Source organism: Oncorhynchus gorbuscha, linkage group LG03 (genome assembly GCF_021184085.1).
Source record: "Oncorhynchus gorbuscha isolate QuinsamMale2020 ecotype Even-year linkage group LG03, OgorEven_v1.0, whole genome shotgun sequence".
Lineage (NCBI taxonomy): Eukaryota > Metazoa > Chordata > Actinopteri > Salmoniformes > Salmonidae > Oncorhynchus > Oncorhynchus gorbuscha.
In genome coordinates this window covers 71,227,440-71,250,417 of record NC_060175.1, presented here as the reverse complement: position 1 = coordinate 71,250,417, position 22,978 = coordinate 71,227,440, and the positions used below count along the sequence as shown (strand labels likewise).

At 41.1% G+C, this 22,978-nt stretch overlaps 2 protein-coding genes across 5 annotated transcripts in view; one reads left to right on the top strand and one right to left on the bottom strand.

Annotated features, from left to right (window-relative positions):
- The window catches only part of wrap73 (WD repeat containing, antisense to TP73), a 66,431-nt gene that overhangs the window by 19,485 nt on the left and 23,968 nt on the right, over positions 1-22,978 (bottom strand). Inside the window, exons 1-2 of one of the 2 annotated variants that reach the window (XM_046343577.1) lie at positions 4,251-4,429; positions 3,496-3,591 (exon numbers count right to left, since the gene is read on the bottom strand). In XM_046343577.1, the coding sequence (XP_046199533.1) occupies positions 3,496-3,564 (69 nt within the window). In that variant the 5' untranslated portion in view covers positions 3,565-3,591; positions 4,251-4,429. Of the gene's footprint in view, positions 1-3,495; positions 3,592-4,250; positions 4,430-22,978 lie in introns of those variants that run through there. The other variant, XM_046343578.1, reaches the window with a different exon arrangement.
- Positions 1-22,978, top strand: part of tp73 (tumor protein p73) — a 46,010-nt gene that overhangs the window by 2,418 nt on the left and 20,614 nt on the right. Inside the window, exons 1-4 of one of the 3 annotated variants that reach the window (XM_046343575.1) lie at positions 6,036-6,198; positions 11,529-11,624; positions 14,678-14,819; positions 20,797-21,048. In XM_046343575.1, coding sequence (XP_046199531.1) covers positions 11,566-11,624; positions 14,678-14,819; positions 20,797-21,048 — 453 coding nt within the window. In that variant the 5' untranslated portion in view covers positions 6,036-6,198; positions 11,529-11,565. Of the gene's footprint in view, positions 1-6,035; positions 6,199-11,528; positions 11,625-14,677; positions 14,820-19,459; positions 19,868-20,796; positions 21,049-22,978 lie in introns of those variants that run through there. The other 2 variants (XM_046343574.1, XM_046343576.1) reach the window with 2 other exon arrangements.

The window sequence follows — 22,978 nt, the reverse complement described above, 5'->3', positions numbered from 1 at the left end:
GAATTCAAGGCACACTTAACCAGCATGGCTACCACAGCATTCTGCAGCGATACTCCATCCCCATTTGGTTTGCGCTTAGTGGGACTATCATTTGTTTTTCACCAGGACAATGACCCAACACACCTCCAGGCTGTGTAAGGTCTATTTGATGACCTGGCCTCCAATAACCTCCACCCAATTGAGATGGTTTGGGATGAGTTGGACCGCAGAGTGAAGGAAAAGCAGCCAACAAGTGCCCAGCATATGTGGGAACTCCTTCAAGACTGTTGGAAAAGCATTCCAGGTGAAGCTGGTTAAGAGAATGCCAAGAGGGTGCAAAGCTGTCATCAAGGAAAAGGATGGCTCCTTTTTTGGTTAATACATGATTCCATATGTGTTATTTCATAGTTTTGATGTCTTCACTATTATTCTACAATGTAGAAAATAGTAAAAATAAAAACCCTTGAATGAGTAGGCGTCCACACTGGTACTGTACGTAAATGTGATATTTCCATTTTTATTTAATACATATAAAAATGTCTAAAAACCTGTTTTTGCTTTGTTATTATGGGTTAGTGTGTAGATTGATGATGGGGAAAAAACTATTTAATCCATTTTAGAATAAGGTTGTATCATAATGTGGGAAAAGTCAAGGGGTCTGAATACTTTCAGAAGGTAATTTATAGGCATGTTGCTACAGTGCTTCAGAAAGTTTTTTTATATACACATTCTGTTATGTTACAAAGTGGGATTAAAATTGATTTGTCTTTTGTCAATGATAGACAAACAATACTCTAATGTCTTAGTTGGGGACAAATTCTACCTCAACCATTAGTCAATAAATGTTACAATCACCTTTGGCAGCGATTACTGCTGCAAGTGTGTTTGGGTAAGTCTAAGAGCTGTGCATACCTGGATTGTACAATATTTGCCCATTATTCTTTTTTTAATTTTTTTATCTTCAAGCTCTGTATAGTTCATCTTTGATCATTGCTAGACACCCATTTTCATGTTTTGCCATAGATTCTCAAGCAGATTTAAGTCAAAACTGTAACTAGGCCAATCAGGAACAGTCATTGTCATCTTGGAAAGCAACTCCAGTGTATAATTTGGCCTTGTGTTTTAGGTTATTGTCCTGCAGAAAGGTGAATTTGTCTCCCAGTATCTGTTAGAAAGCAGAATGAACCAGGTTCTCCTCTAGGATTTTGCCTGTGCTTAGATCTATTAAGTTTATTTTTTATCCTAAATAACTCCCTAGTCCTTGCCGATGACAAGCATACCCATAACATGATGCAGCCACCACTATGCTTGAAAATATGAAGAGTGGTACTCAGTGATGTCAGGACAAAACGTTAATTTCTTTGCAGTTTTACTTTAGTGTCTTATTGCAAACATGATTCATAAAGAGCACATGTTCAAATTAACAAAAAGGCAGAGGCCCCTGCCCCACCTCCATCACTCTGGAAACTTCTCTCAAATCTAAGGATCCGAATCACACGGGTCATTAACGATGTTTCCATCCACAGTTTGTATGCAAGTCATATGGTATAACAAGAAAAGCTGTGATCGAAACAGGAAGTTTCGTTACAATTGTATAAAAGCAGACAGATAATTTGTTCGTTCGACATGGATCTTTTGTGTCTGTAAAATGTATTATACAAGAAAGAGCAGTAGCCAAGACCTGAGTAGGCACATTCGCTATTTAACGCAACAGTTTGTGCCAAAAACAGGACAGTTGAAAATGCGATAACGCACTGAACTTTAGATTTTTATTCGGTACATGAAAACGTATGCGAAAAAGTACATTGTGTGCACTACGTCATCACACTGATTTTTATCCACAACTAGTCCCTTTGGTGGAAAATTTTGCTGCCATATAGCCAGTCTGCCTCCTGTTCAGACAATGTTTCCAATGATGAAGAAATGACATAAAATCGCTATTGACTGAGTGTCTTGCGACTTGATTGTTTGATATGCTGTGTAAGCTACATATAGCTTGCCTAAATAGCGGCATTTAACTCCTGAAAAAAACAAACATTAAATTGCTAGACCTCTATGTAATGCTTATGTTTGCAACAGCTTACGGTTACAATTAGCTACGTTTGATCGAACTGTTTTGTGTACAAGCTGCAGCAGAGTCACAGAGTGACTGAGCAATGAGCAGCAGCTGAAAGGAGGTAGGTAGACTAGTGGATCCTGCATGCCCAGAAATATCTGTATATTTAGCAACAGCAAGTCACTCCATAATAAAACATAGTTTTTCCCATCTCGAGGTTAAATAAAAAAGGACTATGGTAAGTGCCAAATCAAGTAAGGGGGTTGACGATTTCATATTAAGTCAGCCATAGATCCCCTTGGATTTGGGGAATTGGAAGCTTATAGTGTGCAGGGAGGGACAATTGAATGCAAACATAATTTATAAAATGAAACTTAAAACATTTAGAGCCCATCTATAGGTAAGAGTTTTCCACAGCACAACAGAAAATGGCCAAAAAGATTAGAACCAGTTCTGACAATTAGATGTCTGAAAAAATTACTCAAAGGAATATTTTCACCATATTAAAATGAAAGTTAATTTTACGTAACAGGGTTGGCTTTAAAATGAGGGACATGCATTATATGATTAGATGAATCACTAATTACATTAAATAAATATTATAATTCATAAATTACTCAAAGCAACAAAATAACTATGTATTTACAATGATGGTGAAAGCTTGGAGACATTCTGGGGTTAAGTTCATTAAAATCTTCCAATAAGTCGCAGAGGGACATGTCAAAATGTAGAATTCTGGCACTTTAGCAATTCTTTATTCATACCATAAATCAGATTTATTGAATTGTCCATGTGGTCTACATTAAAGGGAACTTCATCTAATATAACAAGCTTTTAAATTCTATATTGATGCACAATTTCTACGTAAAATATTAAAGGGATGCAAAAGGAACTAATTTCATGGAACTCAGCAGCCTTCAATTAATAAATCATTCTTGGCAGCCGGAAATGAGCTGGCAACCACACACACACATCCAGTGTGGCACCTTCTTGCTCCAACCTGCATACAGTATGTATCTGTTTTCAGTTGAATTTTGTGTACAATCTTAATCATTACATTATCTACATTGTTTACCATATATGCATAGTCACTTTAACTATACATTCATATACATACTACGTCAATTGAGCTGTTCTTTCCGCACATTGGCTAACAGGGCTATCTGCATTGTGTCCCGCCACCTACCAACCCCTCTTTTACGCTATTGCTACTCTGTTCATCATATATGCATAGTCACTTTAAACATATCTACATGTACATAATACCTCAATCAGCCTGACTAACCAGTGTTTGTATGTAGCCTTGCTACTATGTGTAATATATATCTTTTTTATTGTTGTTTTATTTCTTTACTTACCTATTGTTCACCTAATACCTTTTTTGCACCATTGATTAGAGCCTGTAAGCATTAAACTTTGATTTGAATACTAAGTGTATATTGAAACAAATGATTGCTTACCAAATATTTTCCATCTGGTGAAACTCTGCACAGTTGGTTAGACTGTTTGAAGACCTCAGAGAAGTTCATCCCTGACCTTAACAAAATGACTGGTCACTGTAGAAAGGGGACATGATCATGTGATTAGTCAACAGTATTAAACTCAAAAAAGCTAGCTACTCGCGGTGTTCGCCTAGTCTTGAGATATTTGGTCAGTAATAACCACAAGGTGGCGACTGAGACCGTGAATGTATTTCAAGCCAAAAACCATTTGCCTTCTTTGGAAGTTAAGGCTAACTGTACAGTACTACTGTAGCTAACGTTTGCTAAAAATAAAGAAACCTATGCATCTAACTAGTAGTAGTGCGTGAGCAAACAAGTCGGTAACGCGACTATTAACATGCACATTGCATTGGTAGCACAGAAGAGTGTTATGGCTCTATAATGGCAAGCGAGTAGGTTTAACAGATTAGCTAGCTAAATTAGCAAAGTAGCTACACCTGTTTGATGCCAGTTGAAATGGCTAGCTATTGACAATGAATCATTTGTTATTCCTACCAGTCGCGTAAACAAATCAGTAAATGTGAACCAACGACGAAGGTCAGCTAACGTGTTTTTTGCATTCTAAGCAAGCTGGCTCAAGTTAACAGTAGTGTTACCGTCAAGCTTACGTTAGCTAGCCTAGCTAGCTAGATACCGTAGTTCACTAATTTGTTCCACACATAACGATGTTGTATGTTTAGCGTGAAGTTTATCGTAAAAGTTGAGCGACTCACCGGTATCCAGGGTTTGTTGAAAACTTTCCTCGTTCACATGCTATCAAACAAGTGCATGACAACAATAACTGTCTGATACTTCTTTCGGTGCGATTGATTTACCTCACCTCTGGTACCGGATGAGCAGAGGTTGCACAAGAGTCTGGTCAAAGAGCAAACTACTCTGTCACCCGAGGTGGTGAGCGCGCAAAATCAAACGCACTTGATATCAAGAGCGCCATCCAATCAGCATGAAGACAGTTTTTCATTATGCCGGGAAATGTAGTTCAGCAGAGGTTACCTAGAGGGGATTCGATTATCTGTCCCGGGTTATCCCGGTGTGAGGTGTTTTATTATGGTGAAAAGTGAGTGCATTCGTTTCGGAACCAGTTGCCGCGTTCAAAACAACTGAGAACTCGGAAATTTCAGACTTCAGTGCATTCAAGACAACTGGGAACTCAGGAAAAAAACTAGCTCAGACTGGGAAAAATATATTTGAACAGTCATCCAACTAGCATTTCCTAATTAAGAACTCGGGTCGCGTTTATCGGGGTAACTTGCCCCTGGAGGTGCCAGTTACCATTCAGGGGCAAAAAGTTTCCAATAGTTGTTTTTAATTTATACCAAAAAAATATTGGAATATAATATTGGAATGGAATATAACCAATATCATTAAATGAAATTGGAATATAACATTTAATAACTATAACTTAACTAATTAATTGGTCCTTCTGTAGCTCAGTTGGTAGAGCATGGCGCTTGTAACGCCAGGGTAGTGGGTTCGATCCCCGGGACCACCCATACGTAGAATGTATGCACACATGACTGTAAGTCGCTTTGGATAAAAGCGTCTGCTAAATGGCATATATTATTATTATTATTAATTCAGTGTAACATTGATGTGGCAACTGTCGTATGCTCTGCTATTGCACAATTCTAATTTGTACATGGGTCACAAATAAAGCTTTCCACGTTTTGCCTGTTCACGTCATGCGCCATAGCCCGGTGCACTGCAGCTCAGGTTAATAGAACTCCCTCATTATTATCATGTGAAATATGGTTATAGGTCTGTAAAGCAAATATTCAGAAGACGATTTGTGGAATTGGCGTCTCCAAGAAACCATATTTCACATTATAACAATGAGGGAGTTCTATTAGCCCGGTGCACTGCAGCTCAGGTTATGGCCCGGTATATATATTTAGCTAATTGGAATGTGACAGTGATCTCCGGTATGCCGAATCATTTTGAGGGTATTTGGGCTCCCGAGTGGAGCAGTGGCCACTGCAGTACCTGGTTCGAATCCAGGCTGCATCACATCCGGCCGTGATTGGAAGTCCCATAGGGCCGTGCACAATTGGCCCAGCGTCGTCCGGGTTAGGCCGTCATTATAAATAATAATTTGTTATTAACTGACTTGCCTGGTTAAATAAAAAAAATACTAAAAAAAGTGTAGTACTAATAGTGCCCCATAGTTTTAAACTTCTGCAACGCAATTATTCTATCTAGGCTTCAGACAGGCTACGCACAAGTATAAAACAACGTATTTTTGTTTCAAAGCTTTATTGTTAGAACTCTTTTCCCAATGGTTAATCTAGCATTTGCCTCCATGTGCCCCCTAGTGAGTTAGGAAAATGTTTCCCGCTCGTGTGCGCCCAAACCGCGGCTAACACCTCCTCCTGTCACCCGAATCCCACCCAACTCTAAATCTCAATAACACAACCTCGCGGAGGAAGCTCATGACACTTAAAAGTTTCCTCGCTTTATCATCTAATGATTTTCTTCGTCGTGAGTGGTCAGCCATTTCTGGAAGGATAAAAAATACTCGATAATGTGTGCTTTTTAATCGATGGCTTGATTTTTTGACGAATGTTACAGATATGAGACATGTTATAAAAAGGATAATACGCTGTTTATCACTACCACATTATTTTTGGACGTAGTCAAACTGGACCAAGCTCATTTTGTTTGGTAAGTGTTCTTGTCTTTGCAGTTTGCACATAGGCCAAATTATGTTATGGGAAGCAGTCACATAGCAAGGCTTAAACAAAGGGCATTAGCCTATAGTTTACAATTATTTATCCATATCAAAATAATACTTTGAGCGTTACTACATAATTATAGATCTGTAAAGCAAGTATTCAGAAGAAGATTTGGGAAATTGGCGTCTCCAAAATATTATATTTAACAGAAACGTAAACTCCTGTCAATTATTGTGATATATAAGGGTAAACTGACGTAAACTGAAGTCAAGTGGAGTTGTATAAACACCAATAATACAAACTTGCAGAAACAAAACTCAAACATAACCTATCGTTTTTCTGTGAACCCTCCTTGTCAATAAAAAAATCAATAATGCATTCAAAATATTGTACAGTGTTCAGAGTAGGCTACACAACAGCTAGATGTTAATAAGTCTGATAAGAAAATAAAGACGCAAATTCAGAAACATTCTTTTTTTAAATCGAGAGTGTTATTGATGACGAAACCTGGAAAAATAAGTTATGAAAATATAGTATCATTATTATGGTATTTCTATAATAACAATAATAATAGACTAGTAATAATACGTGACGAATAATAAAAAGAAATGATAACAATAATGAAAACGTATCATTTTGTTTTCTGCCAGGCTGTTTAAATCTACTCCCGTTAAATTGAAATACACGATAATCGTAGATTCAGTTACATTTCACAGATTATAACAGCTCGTTTAGTCAACCTAATTTGTATTTGTGTAAATAAGGGTTAGACAAATGGCGTTAAGAGTTTTCTCCCACAACACTGGTATTAGCCTAGTTTGCTGGAGGGCGATTTACCCAGGAGGAATGGCTTGTATTGTGTATCTATCTAGTCGTTGTCATGGGTGCTGCATAGTGTTTCCAACTTGGGCGTGGAACAGGTGAATTTAAATCAGCATATCCCACACATCAATGTGCATTTCGATAGGCCTATTTTATTTAGTTGCTTGTTGCCCTTATTGCAATGCATTCAGGATATTTATTGGAATATGGAAGAGTTATTTAATATGATATGCCATTTTAATTTCACATAAAGGCAAAGGCCCTACACTGCCTCTTACTAAGGATCACTTATCCACTCATCTTTAATATCTTTGAAATAATAACCTATTTATAAAAAATAAAATAAAAACAGTTAAATTATAATCACATATGCTTTCATCGCATTTCAATTCTATTCCAAAATTGGTATAGCTGCATGGACCTTTCTGTGTAAGTGAAATGTGTGTTGCCTCCACCATGTCCTGATGGAAATCTATTTCTTCATGCTAAATCCCCTGCCATTCCTCAATTACCCCAAGTGCAGTTCTGCACAGTTCTCAAGGCGGCAGCTACCACGGGAATAGCGGGAACCTAATTTAACCAACAAGCAGCTGCTTCAACATGGCACTTCATCTGTCCATAGCCTTCCTGCGCGCGCGCGCGCGCTTCTGTCTGTTTGTCAGCGCGCGCGTGTGTTTATTTGTTTGTTTAGTGATTACGCATGACTGTTGACATTACAGCAAATAATTTTCACCTTTTAGTGTCTGTGTCATCACGGCAAGCCTATTATGCACAAATTCCATTTTTATGCATGCCCAAACGTGCTTTTTTCGCATGGCTATTAATTGCTATATTAGCCTAATTGCTCTACACATGCATTATTATCGACGCGCATCAAACTTGATTCTAACAGGGGTTAAACTTTTCCACATTCGTGCGCACAGCTCAACCCCTAAACCCACGAACCTTTGCCACAGTTTTTCTTCTAGCTCTTACAATGTTGCTAAGGAGATATGACGCCTCGTTGTGCGCATTAGTAAATATAGTAAGCTTTATAGCGGTCGAAAGGAAGGGACTACGTGTTCAAGAATGAGTTGTGTTGGAGACTATCGAAAACTCAGAAGTCCTGTTTTAGGAGAATTTTGCGGTAATTTTAGCAACACTTTCGCATCAATTAGGAAATGATTGTACACTTTTCTCGTGCTGTGTGTTTCAATTTTGTGGAGGCTGTTTTGAGGAATGGAAATTATATTCCAGTTATATTCCAGTTTTGGAAAAATATATTCTCAATTGAATAATATATAAATAGCCTATCGTAGCCTCTCATTTGTAATAGACTCTTAGAAAAATGGGTTCATAAATGGCTGTCCCATAGGAGCTTCACCAACTGGTTCTTTGAGGGTTCTTCATTGGGTGAAAGGATTATACATGAAAACAAAACGGGTTCTACCTGGAAAAAATATATATTATCCTACAGGGACAGGCGATAAAGTCTGCACATTAATGTACAGAATTATGTAAGAGGATATAACAGGACATGATGTAGCTTTTACACCATGCTTTTGACATAATTATTTTGTCAATATGCTGATTTGATCAGTGCTTATTTGAAGTGTTTGTTGTTATTGTTTACTAAATCATGGCTTTGTCTGGATTATTTTATCAGTAGCATTCCCATCTGCTTAAACAGCAAAGGTCACTTTTTTTTTTGTCCATTGCATTGTATAGGCTTTGATTACTTGATCTATGAAACACCTACACTATATATACAAGAAGTACTTGGACACCGCTTCAAATGAGTGGATTCGGCTATTTCAGCCTCACGTGTTGCTAATAGGTGTATAAAATCGAGCACACAGCCATGCAATCTCAATAGACAAATATTGGCAGTCGATTGGCCTAACTGAAGAGATAGATCAGTGACTTTCAACGTGGCACCGTCATAAGATGCCACCTTTCCAACAAGTCAGTTTGTCAAAAGTCTGCCTTGCTAGGGCTACCCCGGTCAACTGTAAATGCTGTTATTGTGAAGTGGAAACGTATAGGAGCAACAACGGCTCAACCGCGAAGTGGTAGGTCACACAAGCTCACAGAATGGGATCGCTTGAGCGCATAGCGTGTAAAAATCATCTGTCCTCGGTTGCAACATTTGCTACCTAGTTCCAAACTGCCTCTGGAAGCAACGTCAGCACAATAACTGTTTCGTCGGGAGCTTCATGAAATAGGTTTCCATGGCCGAGCAGCCGCACATAAGCCTAAGATCACCATGGTCAAATCCAGGCGTCTGCTGGAGCGGTGTCAAGCTCACAGCCAATGGACTCTGGAGCAGGGGAAACGCATTCGGACGAATCTGCGTTTGGCGGATGCCAGGAGAATGCTACCTGCCAAAATGCATAGTGCCAACTGTAAAGTTTGGTGGAAGAAGAATAATGGTCTGGGGCTTTTTTCTCATATTTAGGCCTAGGCCCCTTAGTTCCAGTGAAGGGAAATCTTAACGCAACAGCATACAGTCCAACTTTGTGGCAACAGTTTGAGGAAGACCCTTTCCTGTTTCAGCATAACAATGCCCCCGTACACGAAGCGAGGTCCATGTGCTTTTTGAGGTTTGTCAAGATCAGTGTGGAAGAACTTGACTGGCTTGCACAGAGCCCTGACCTCTACCCCATTGAAAACCTTTGGGATGAATTGGAATGCCGACGGCGAGCCAGGCCTAATCACCCAACATCAGTGCCCAACCTCACTAATGCTATTGTGGCTAAATGAAAGAAAGCATTCCTAGATGTTCCAACATCTAGTGGAAAGCATTCCAAGAAGAGTGAAGGCTGTTATAGCAGCAAAGGGGGGACCAACTCCATATTAATGCCCATGATTATGGAATGAGATGTTTGAAGAGCAGGTGTCCACGTACTTTTGGTCATGTAGTGTATCAGAGGTCAGTGTCAATATGTTCTGTTTGTATCAAAGTGCAGTTAGCAGCAGAGCAAACAAAGATTCTGATCCAAGCCATCTGTCATATTTTGCAAGTCATACGTGTTTCAGTCATACATGCATCGATATCCACTACTTAGGCCTATACAGATTCATTATTGCAGCTCCGAAGCCCACAGAGCTCAATATTTAAACTTGATTGGTAGTTCCTCCTATGGGGGAGAGGGGTGGGGCCCTCATCCTTTAGAGTGGGAAGGGGAAGGAGGAAGTTGCGTGTGATGCCACGTGGCACACGGTCCTCTCTTGGGTGAGATGATGAGGAGCGGGCAGGCCCAGGCATGTCGAGCCCCCGACACCCCTGTGCCAGTCTACTGGGCCCATACCCGGTGTGATCACACCTGGAAACAGCAGCACCAAGAGACAGGGGTGTGTGTCTGTGTGTGTGTGCGTGTGCACTTGTGTGTGTCGCACTCACACTCCCTGCACATCATCAACACACTCAGGCCATTCGGCGATTACACTCTCTATCGGCCATCGATAAAATTACAGAGTGAATCACTTCCCCTGGCAACACATCTGTTTTTCCTTTCTCCTTTCCTTCTCCTTTCAAGGATGTAGTTGTAATGTTTGTTTGATATGAAAAAAGGCCACCTGGTTAGTCAGTTGTGGTGGTTTTGTGTGAGTTATCTGTTTGTTCACATATGTGAACAGGAATGATTTAGCTCGTCCAGTGGTTCCCAACCTTTTTTCTTTACCTAGCCTACCCTTCACTGTTAATATCTGAATATTTAAAAAATGACAGTCTGTCAACTACTTATAGACCCTTTACTTTAGTCTAAATGTTACCTAAATCAAATCTAATTTATTTGTCACATACACATGGTTAGCAGATGTTAATGCGAGTGTAGCGAAATGCTTGTGCTTCTAGTTCCGACAATGCAGTAATAACCAACGAGTAATCTAACCTAACAATTCCAAAATGAATACCTTATACACACAAGTGTAAATGGATAAAGAATATGTACGTAAATATATAAAGATATATGAATTAGTGATGGTACAGAACGGCATAGGCAAGATGGAGTAAATGGTATAGAGTACAGTATATGCATATGATATGAGTAATGTAGGGTATGTAAACAAAGTGGCATAGTTTAAAGTGGCTAGTGATACATGTATTACATAAAGATGCAGTAGATGATATAGAGTACAGTATATAAATATACATATGAGATGAGTAATGTAGGGTATGTAAACAAAGTGGCATAGTTTAAAGTGGCTAGTGATACATGTATTACATAAAGATGCAGTAGATGATATAGGGTACAGTATATACATATACATATGAGATGAGTAATGTAGGGTATGTAAACATATTAAGTAGCATTGTTTAGTGTGGCTAGTGATATATTTTTTCCATCAATTTTCACTATTAAAGTGGCTGGAGTTGAGTCAGTGTGTTGGCAGCAGCCACTCAATGTTAGTGGTGGCTGTTTAACAGTCTGATGGGTTTTGTGTCAGAGACAGTTCATGCCTCTGTATATCCCTGATACTCCAGCGGTAACTCTGGTTGACCTTTGACCCCTACAGAGTGATCTGCCCTTCGGTGGATTACCCTCCTGCCAAAATGTCCCAGCCCACTGCTGCTGACGAGGGGAGCACCTTCGAGCACCTGTGGAACACCTTGTAAGTGTACACACACACACACACACACACACACACACACACACACACACACACACACACACACACACACACACACACACACACACACACACACACACACACACACACACACACACACACACACACACAGTAAAGCCATGAACAGACCAGACAATTTCCCTTTTCTCTCTTGATACTTATTACATTTTAAACGTAATTTTATGTCATTGCATTATCTATTCCGACTAGGTTTTTTTTTTCACTTTTTGATGCAGTGTTTCGGCTCATTTAATAAAAAATGTATTGAGTTGTGAAATAAGTGTTTGAGTTGGCCATTTCATTCCACAGCTAATGTGTGCCAAAAGAGATGGTCATAAACATTCAGAATGTGCCCTATTTCTTCCTTATTAGCAATTCATTGAATTGGGGCAATCGCTGTTACCCAGAAGTGAACTCGGTGAAATATGGTCAGCTTTCTTATTTACTTGGCAGAGGTGGCACCACAGCTTCAAAGGTGGTGTGGCAAAATTCGTAGGAGTCTTTTCTGGGGCCTGGAGTTTTTCCTGATCTCATGACCTGGTCATGTAAAACTCCGGGTCCTATTCGTAGTCTATGACAGAACAGAATTTTAACTGGCCCGGACACTGAGTAGTTTTTAAATGCATTGGGGTCATGCAGGGCCTATACTGTAGGTTTGCATGCTTTCTCTCTATATGCAGCTATTAAAATCAAATTAATTCAAATAAAATTGTATTGTTCGCTTACACATTTTTTGCATATTTATGAATAGACTATATTTGGTTATTATGATATGTATTAAAAAGCTGTAAATCCTTAAGAGTCTTATTGACACGAAGACAATCTAAGGAACATAATAAAAAAATCCCCATCAGAATCTGTCAATTTAAGCTAGAGATGTTTTTTTGCATGGGCTCAATTCACCGCATCCGCCTATGTTTCTCACAGAAATATCTGTGGTGGGGCCTCCCGGGTGGCGCAGTGGTCTAGGGCAGTGCTAGCTGTGCCACCAGAGACTCTGGGTTAGCGCCCAGGCTCTGTCGCAGCCGGCCGCGACCGGGAGGTCCATGGGGCGACGCACAATTGGTCTAGCGTCGTCTGGGTTAGGGAGGGCGCGGCCGGTAGGGATATCCTTGTCTCATCGCGCACTAGCGACTCCTGTGGCGGGCCGGGCGCAGTGCACACTAACCAGGTCGCCAGGTGAAAGGTGTTTCCGACACATTGGTGCAGCTGGCTTCCGGGTTGGATGCGTGCTGTGTTAAGAAGCAGTGAGGCTTGGTTGGGTTGTGTTTCGGGGGTACGCATGGCTTTCGACCTTCGTCTCTCCCGAGCCCGTATGGGAGTTGTAGCGATGAGACAAGATAGTAGTTACTAACAATTGGATACCACAAAATTGGGGAGAAAGGGAGGTAACCCCCCCCCCCCCAAAAAAAAAAAAAACATCTGTGGTGTCTGAAAGGTTTGGCCTAGAAACTAATAATGACCGCTCTATGGAAAGAGAAAACTTTCACGAACAAGATGGTGTTTTCCGTTTTGCTCTCTTAAGCCCCAAAGGACTTGTCTGAAGTCGACAACACTGATGTGGAAACTTCTGTCTGTAGCATCTGAACCGTTTGGGCTACAAACTAATATGACCCCTCTGTGGAAACGGGAGACTCTCACAAACACGATGGCATTCTATTTTGCTCACGGGACTCGTCTGAAGGTAACCCATACAAATGAATGGAAGTATGGAGGTAGTTTTATGCCCCCAAAAATAAAGTGTTAAATATATGTTTTAAAAAAAAACTCAAATATATCCTGAGCTTTCCTAGATCTCCTAGATATACAGTATGAATGTTATATTCAATGCGTTTCTATGGCCGATAGCAGTGAAGACCAAATTCAATACTTTATTAAATATATATATTTTTTTTGATAACTAAAGTGGTTCTAAAATTCAATATCAAATAGGTAAATTACCCATCGTATGACCATCTTAAAACAAGTCCATTTGTTAACTTAGTAAAAAAATAACAATGGCATAGACATTTTAGAGGTTAATATAATTTAACAATGTAAGTCATTACTCTATTCTTTACAATTGCATTGTAGTAATTGCATTCAATTTAGAATATCATTTTTTACATCGCAAAATAAGATGCTGCCCTTTTAAGATAGGACCTGGCTACGGTAGGCTAGCCAAGACACATGCTAAAGGGTATTTTTATAGTTTTCTTTTAGCAGACTATCAACAGTAGCCAGCATATTGCTAGTGTGCTCACTATTGAGGGTTTACTTTTGTAAATCATTTTCATATAATAAACAAGCTCAGCGAGTAGATGATGGATGCTTCTTTTTGCTCAGGACAGCTTGCGTGTGCTGTGTGAAGGTAGCTATCATCTTCTGTACTGCTCGAAATGTGATTCGCGGGAGCGTAGTAGTGCTTGAATGAATGGCAAATCACATTGCTCAAATACAAATAGCACAACTTTGCTGCGTGTAGTATTCAATGGTTTTCAATGGTAGACTGCGACAGAGCAGGTATTGCTGAACTGGAACCTGAAAAAATGCAGGCGGTCGGTGCTGCTGCTTGGCGGCGTCACACCAGATTGAAAAGTACCGGAGGCTAATGCTGCGTCACCACAAGTTCTGCCAGCTCTGCTTCTGGGTCCAAATGTGTTAACAGTTGAGAGTTCGGGTTGTGCCAGAGAGGAAGTCGCAAAAATAAACTTTCAGACAATGCCCCCCCCCCCTTCCTCTAACTACTGTGCACACAGGCTTGAAATCCCCACTCAAAGATTTAAAGCACCGCCTTCACCCAATCCTGATTCGTCCAAATAATCAATGATGAAAACACAAACACAGGAACTGCTACTGCTAGTTATCTCAGCCATTCGATTACAGCCTTGACAGATTCTCTTGGTTAACATACTCTGCCCACGAGAGATTAAATTGGGGCCATTCTCTTTCTTTGATTTTGGTCAGTTTGTTCATATGTGAGTGATGATGGATCCTTGTCTTTGGATCGGAGTAAGAAGTGTTTGATCAGACTGTGTCTCTGTTAACCCCCCCAGAGAACCGGACACCACCTACTTTGAGCTCCCCCACGGGGGTCACTCTGGGGAGAGGCAGGCTCCCTCCACCAGCACCCCCAGTAACGCTACAGAGGTCTGCATGGACATCTACCACATGAGGGACATGAACGACAACGTCATGGTAGGAAGAGAAAGTCTAGTTCAACTGCAATTTAATTCACAATTGAATTCATTTAACAACACACTAAGGGCTGAGTCCTAACTTTCAAAAATGTGCGTAAAATCATGAGATTTGAGGAAGTTTGAGTTATGATAAGATTTAGTCCTCACAAGAAGAAATACGTTAAAATACAGACGAGTGAAATTACCACCATACACTGAGTGTACAAAACATTAGGAACACCTTGATATTGAGTTGCACCCCCTTTTCCCCTCAGAACAGCCTCAATTGGTCGGGGCATGGACTCTACAAGGTGTCGAAAGTGTTCCACAGGGATGCTGGCCCATGTTGACTCCAACGCTTCACACAGTTGTGTCAAGTTGGCTGGATGTCCATTGGGTGGTGGACTGTCCTTAATACACACAGGAAACTGTTGAGCATGAAAAACCCAGCAGCGTTGCAGTTCTTGACATAACCAGTGCGCCTGGTACCTACTACCATACCCCGTTCAAAGGCACCTCAATCTTTTGTCTTGCCCATTAACCCTCTGAATGGCACACATAATCAATAACTCAATCATCTCAAGGCTTAAAAATCCTTCTTTAAACCAGTCTCCTCCCCTTCATCTACACTGATTGAATTAAAAATTGACATCAATAAGGTATCATAGCTTTCACCTGGTTAGTCTATGTCATGTACACTTAATCTAGTAGCTAGAGCGTTGAACCAGTAACCGAAAGGTTGCAAGATCGTATCCCCGAGCTGACGAGGTAAAAATCTGTCGTTCTACCCCTGAACAAGGCAGTTAACCCACTGTTCCTTGGCCATCATTGAAAATAAGAATTTGTTCTTAACTGACTTGCCTAGTTAAATAAGAAAATTAAAAACGCATGTCCTCTCAGTTTATATACTGGACTAGTATTTTAGAATGGATTAATGCTTTTCTTTTCACGTCGACTTTGTGGCGGTGTGACATGCGTGGACAATAACAGACTAGCCGGTATCAGGTCAGGGTTGTTCCTGTATTGGTGGGGCGTGGTTTTCCCTCCATTGAAGTAGAGATTCCCTCCTCATTTCCCTCTCCTCCGGAGCCCTTTCCCTCCCTCAGTACTCTGTGGTGAGTGGTCTGGGATTAGGGGGAGGTTAACACCTTAATTAGAGAGCAGCAAGCCAAGCCCCACACACACACACACAAACTTCTGCTCTGCCATCTGTAGCGTGTGTGTGTGTGTGTGTGTGTGTGTCTAAAAAACAGCTGCAACAGTCTAGAAACTGCTATAACATTATTTTCTAAATGTTTAGACACAGCTCTCTATTGTAAACAGACGACTTCAATTCTTTTTCAATGTGTTTGGCAAACAGATACCTTGTCAGTGCTTTATGAGGAAGGCACTGATGGACTAGAGAGTGTGTTGTTTTACCTGAACACCATCAAACAATGCTCACACGACCAAAATCTATGAGTAGAGGACAAGTCATTCAATTACAAACAAGCCTTCTGATGTACAATATTGGACTGATCCAATATGTCACTGGGCAAGCCTGGACTTGCCTTGCTAGTTAATGAATAGTCATGAGAGGGAAAAAAAATGGGAGGTCCTTACATTTGTTGTTAGATGCAGAACTAGTTGAGAGGGCCGAGACAAGACCAGCAGCAGAGGCAGGTCAAAAGAAGCGAATGAACCGTCATACGTCGTTCCTCCATCACGACCCAACCCGGGTTCTAGTGAGCGGTTCACCTGCCCTGTGGATCTGAAAGATGACTAGTGTGGTTCATAGCAGTGCCCGCACCTGATCACACCTGACCTTGCCGCTCCCCTTCTCCCAGTTCCATCTATGACCACCCGGTCAGGGGAGCGCCATTCTCCTTACGACCGCCCTCCTCTCTCTACAGGACATCTAAAATGTTGTATGTTAGTGACCCCGGGCAGCACTACACCACGGTAAGGTGTCTGTGACTTTTATTTCTGCTATTATGCAATATATATATATATCCGTTTTAGTCTACACACCTGTGTGGATGTCATTTGGATGTGTCATTTTGATGTGTTATTTTTGCGAGGATAAAACTTATTTTTGGTTGGATTGTGTCATTGGTTTTATTTGGGAATCAGTCACAGTATTGTTCTGTAGTACGGTTACTCAGAACCATAATTTGTGTCGACTGGTTATTCAAGTAGGGTAGGCGGATGAAGATGTAAGGGGGTCAATGATAGGTCGGATGCCTCCTGTTCTTTTGCTTTTTGTGTAAATACTATTTAAGATTTATCACAGAGTAACTAACATGATAGATGACTAGTGTCATTTTACTGTAATATTACAAAAGATGTATCTCATGGATTTAACTATACTTCAAATCCAATCCAATTTTATTTGTCACATGCGCTGAATACAACACCTTACCGTGAAATGCTTACTTACTGACTGGAGTCCATCCATATTGTTGGTATGTTTCTCAACTGATTTGACATTGGTACGCTCTTTTGGCTTCATTGGGTAGATGGGGGATATAGAGTTTGCTATAAAGAATTATAGTCACCATTCCAGTTCTGATATCATGGGACTGGTTGTCACAGGCATTCACAATAACAGTTTTGAAGATAAATATTTCAATGCACACAATTATTTGTTGTGTGAATTCCATGAATCCCGAGTGGCACAGTGGTCTAAGACACTTCATCTCAGTACAAGAGGTGTCACTGCAGTACCTGGTTTGAATCCAGGCTGCATCATGATTGGGCATCCCATAGAGCAGCGCACAATTGTCCCAGCGTCATCCGGGTTTGGCCGGAGTAAGCTGTCATTGTAAATAAGAATTTATTTTTAACTGACTTGCCTAGTTAAATTCACAACAACAAAAAATCTCACATCGGATGTAAGAAGTTGAATTTTGCAACTTTTTTTCACGAACAGAGAATAATTAATTAATAATGAGTAAGAAATCATAAACATAATCATTAGGATGGTCAAAGAAAAACGCTGTTCCTGGACCAGCAGTTAGGGGAAACTTCTAACTACCCCAGTATAACAAACACTCTTTACTGGCGCTAGGGTTAAATTACCCCTAGGTGCAGATCTTGGATCAGCTTACCTTCCCAAATCTTAACCTTATCCTCTTTACTGCCACTTCCCATTTCCTCCCAATAGGGGGCAGACATTCATGACTTCATGATCAGAGTTTAGACCAAATTGGTGATGCAGCAGTTACCAGGCGCTAATCTACTCCTCCCAAATATTCTGCTTAGTCCAGACATGCAACAAAACGCATGATGCCATGAAATGCATTTTTCATTGCATCCTGATTGGTAGGGATATTTATTGTATTTTTATTGTGTCTTCTCACTGTGTCAATTCAATGTCTATTCCACATTAGTTCATTGTAATTTAATTGAAATGACTTGAAAACAATATTGATTTATCCAGTGTGTACCCAGTGTGTTATTCCAACGCAGTAAATTGATAAGAAGATAGATGGAACGTTTTTAGATGCTGTGATTAGCTCAAGACGCAAACAGTAGGTCACCGGGAGTGCACTATTCTAACACACACACACACACACACACACACACACACACACACACACACACACACACACACACACACACACACGAGGCTTTTGCTCTGTTTCAACTTGTTATAGATCAAGCTGAGACATTATGACATAGCACACCTGTGTGTGTGTGTGTGGGTGCAAGTGTGTGTGGTTACCTCTGTGACTACAGTATGTTCCTCAGATGAACTTGTCTAAATTGTTTTCTAGAGATGACAACAACAGCTGGACTTGTCTCACTATAGTGGAAACTCCCTTTACGAACCAAGATCTCTCAAATAGATACATGTTGCATAGTATTAACAGTAAAAAAAAAATATCAAGAACACTTTCTATGAACCGTCTTTGTGTACTACAAATTATGAATGCATTTATAGGCATTCATTCATACAGGCCGTTATAGGAAACCACTGGCTTTTAACAATGTTCAGAGCAAGCCTTGAACTATACATCCAGCCCAAGCCTGGTTTAATCAGGAATGGGTCTTTATAGTTGCATGTCAGGTACACTCTTAGGGGGGGAAAAGGGCTCTATAACCTAAAAGGGTTCTTCGGCTGTCCCCAAAGGAAAATAACAATTTTTGGTTCCTGATTAAGAATGTTAGTTCATCCCTTTGGGTTCCATGTAGAACCCTTTCCACAGACGGAACCCAAAAGGGTTCTACCTGAAACCAAAAAGGATTCTCCTATGGAGACAGCCGAAGAACCCTATTGGAACCCTTTTTTCTGAGAGTGTAGTGTCTGGTGTAAGTTCCTCAAATGGTGCATGGGTCACGATCCAGTGGTGAACGTCTAGGTTCTGGCTAGAAATAGGCCCACCGTTTGGTTTTTCCTGTACGGGGGGAATCAAAATTACTTTTGAGTCATCATCATTGTTTTAAACACTTAGGGAACCACAACCCGCTGCTTGACAACAACAAACCCCAGTCAAAATGTGTGAATTCAACTCAGTATTGATATGACATGGGCCGCCTGCCCCACAGACAATCCTATGCACTGTCCTTATATGGGCGCACCACTATCTCCCCTCCTGTGACCTTTGAGCCCGACTCCTATACTTTTTTAGTGTTTTCCTCATTCCCCTCGGTCTCTCTTTCTCTCTGGGACAAATGTCAGACAGACAATGTTTATCCTAGCTGTGCGGGTCTTCACTATGCATTCTCCAGCGTGTGCATACTTGCGCTGATGTTGTCGTCTGAGTCCAGGCATGCTGTAATTAGAACACTGGCGCAATTTTTTGGGTCTCTCTCCCTCTTTCTTTCCCTCGCTCTCAGTTCATCCCGTTGTTCTTTCTGTCAGTGGGTTTTTTCCCTAACCTTTGCCATTAAAGGGTCTTTGAGAAGGGGTGCTGCTGTGTTTGGGAGAGAGTTGTGTCCACCGATGCACACCCCTCTACCGATCCTACAGGCTATGCTTCCTTTTTCTTCTTGCTTCATTTTGCTCTGAAACATCTGACTTAGGAGTTTGTGTTGTGAAAGTGAATACAGCCAGTTGGAAGGATGTACTACGTGAAAAAGAAGGTAACTCTTGGTGTTTGATTTTATGTCTGTGTGTTTCAACCTTGTCTTGTATACCTGTGTTTTGCCCAGTTCATTGCAGTAGTAGTGTTTTGATTGTCCAGGGGTTGTGAAGGGAGATCAGGTGGGGAAAGACATTTTATTAATTTTTTTGAATGTATTTCTCCACAGTATTCCACACTCCATTGCAAAATGATATTGCTTATATTGATGACTGATAATTATCAGTTGTGTGCTAATCTTCAATCAAGTACAGTAGTTACTGCACGAGTTGGCGACTTTGTATAGACTTTATTATGGCCAGAGGCTTTCCCTCTCTGATTATTGATGATTTTGAAGTTTTCTGTAAATTGAGTATTAGAAGATTGTTTTCTTCAAGCGTTTCCCTCCATGTGCAGATAGTTTGGCTAGTGATCTGAAGTTTCTCACCACAGTTACACATTTCCCCATGGAGATGGCACTGGCAGGCAATTAGGCAGATCACAGATTACATTGATGTTTTACAACCTCACCCAGCCCCCCCTGTGGGGGGATACAGGGTGGGGGTCTACACACACACACACACACACACACACACACACGTTTGTTTTACTATCCTTGTGGGGACCAAACAAAAAATTTCAATTCAAAATCCTATTTTCTCTAACTTCTAACCCTGAACCTAACCCCTAAGCCTAAAATAGCATTTTTCCTTGTGGGGACTGGCGAAAGGTCCCCCCACTTGTTTGAATTTTCCTTGTTTTACACACACCTCAAAAATTCCTATCCCTCCCTACCCCTCCAAAACCCCTTCCTTTGAGTGTTGTAATCTGAACCCCCCGATGAGCCCAAAAATCCCTGTATGTCTCTCCAGGTTGGGCCTTACCTTTTCCTTAACAATTTCCTCCTCCCTCCCTCCTCCTTTCCCTCCCGCCCTCCTTCCCTCTGTGCAGTCCCAGTACAACCTGTTGAGCAGCAGCATGGAGGCGAACCTGGGGAGCCAGCGAGCGGCGTCCACCAGCCCCTACAGCTCGGGGGAGAACACGTCTGCAGTGCCGACGCCGTCCCCCTACTCGCAGCCCAACAGCACATTTGACGGCCTGTCGCCGGCGCCAGCTATCCCGTCAAACACCGACTACCCTGGACCCCACTGCTTCGAGGTCACCTTCCAGCAGTCCAGTACTGCCAAGTCCGCCACCTGGACGGTGAGTTTCAGATCATGTCGACGTACACACACGGCAGACATACATGCGCACGCAAATGTTACAAGCTAATGGGACGGCGAGGGGTTGTTTTGTCTCTGTCTGACTGTCTCTTTCTCTCTCTTTATTCTGCTCTCCCTAGTTTTTCATTTTATTGTCTGTTTCGGTGTCTCGGTCTTCCCTAGACTAAAAGGTCATGTAAAAGTCACAAACTAAAAAGGTGCTGGCTAAGGTGCTACTTTCCCTGAGAACGGACTGACATTGCTGCATTAGATCAGTGAAGTTCTCTTGATGAGATGGGTTGTTGGCTGCAACCAAGGATATATTTATGTCTATGGCTGCAACCACTCCTGTGACAGAAGACTGAGTTGGGGGAATCTGTGTGTTTTGACTATTCATGAGTTCAAAGAGCAGACACTGACCAAACTATTCTAGTATCAGTATAAGACAGTGATCTGTTTTTCAAGTGATTGAGAGTTAGTTCTGTTGTTACTTTCTTCATCCCAGAACTGATCTGTTATTGATACCATACCACAAGCATGACTAAAAAGGTTCAGTACATACGACTCAATCCAAAATGCTTCCATTTAGGTGCATGCAACACGTGTCAAACAAAGTGGGCGTGCAGAGGGGAAGAGATTTTTGTCGGGGGGGACAATTACTTTGTAGCGCCTGACAAATACAGCTCTGAACAACAATGAATGGTTGTACATGTTGAATGATTTTCAATATACTATAGTAACTGATTAACAATGTTAGTTCAGCTCTTTAGTTTAAAAGTCAATCCTGGTTTGTTTGTTTTTACCTCTTTTGTGCTATCTGTTGCAAGATAGGATTCCCGTTAAAGAAAGTCACTTTCTCCATTAATATTAAGGGAATACCTGGGAATCCTGGGAACATATCTATATGTTCACATTTGTTTCACCTGAAGAATTATAATGACATGTATGTATTTGACATACACCCAATCCAAACTAAATCGACAGTCTAGGAATGTATGTAAAGACACTTGAAACGGGAGCTGCCGCGATGTGATTTGTCTGAGCTGAAAAAGAGTTGCCTCCCGAAAGGTGTCGCCCCGGATTGTTACAGAGTTGACCTCTGTTTGAAATGTGAACCTGTGTTTCCTTGCCTGTGGGGGGTTTTTGGCTGTGTCTGTCAAGCGTACTCAAGCGTGGGGGGACTTTATTCAGGGCTCGATGGCAGTAAGGATCTGTAAAAGGATCCCCCGGCCACTGAGGCGCTGCCTTCTGACCCACCACCGCGTTACGTCTTTCTTCAGCCCTTCTCTTGGCTGTCACCCGCGTCGCTCCGGGGCTCCACTCTGTCCCCACACATAGGCTTCCTCTCCAATGTGTCTGTCAACTGTTCTTTGACACAAGCTTTTCCCCTTACCTGTCTCATGGCGACTGAGGACACACTCGGAAAACACCAGCTCCGTTGTTGTAACTAGACAATTTACAGGGGCCAACGTTTTTTTATTTTTTTATTTTTTTAATCGGGATAATCTATGGGGCCCTTCCTTTGACAGATTTTAGGAGAGGAGCCTACTGTAATTGCAGAATTGGTGTTAGTGTTTGGTTTCTTATATTCTATAGTTTGTATGATTGATAGTTGGAATCCATCACCTTATGTTGAATGAGAACGGATTAACTGTTGTTACAAATCCGAAACACTTTTACCTGAGGACTTGAGGTCGGGCGATATTCAAGTAGAGACAGAAAACGACTTGACTGAGCAGCACACACACAGGGTGATACACACTGAGTAACACACTCCTTACAGGCCCACTGCTTTATTTGAAAAATCACAAAATGGTTGCCCCTCCACTTGATTTGCTATTAAGCTGAGCGATGGGGCTGGAGCAATGTAAACCAACTACTCTCAAATTCCTATTCTTCAAGAATCAATGCATTTATATAATTAAAGGGGC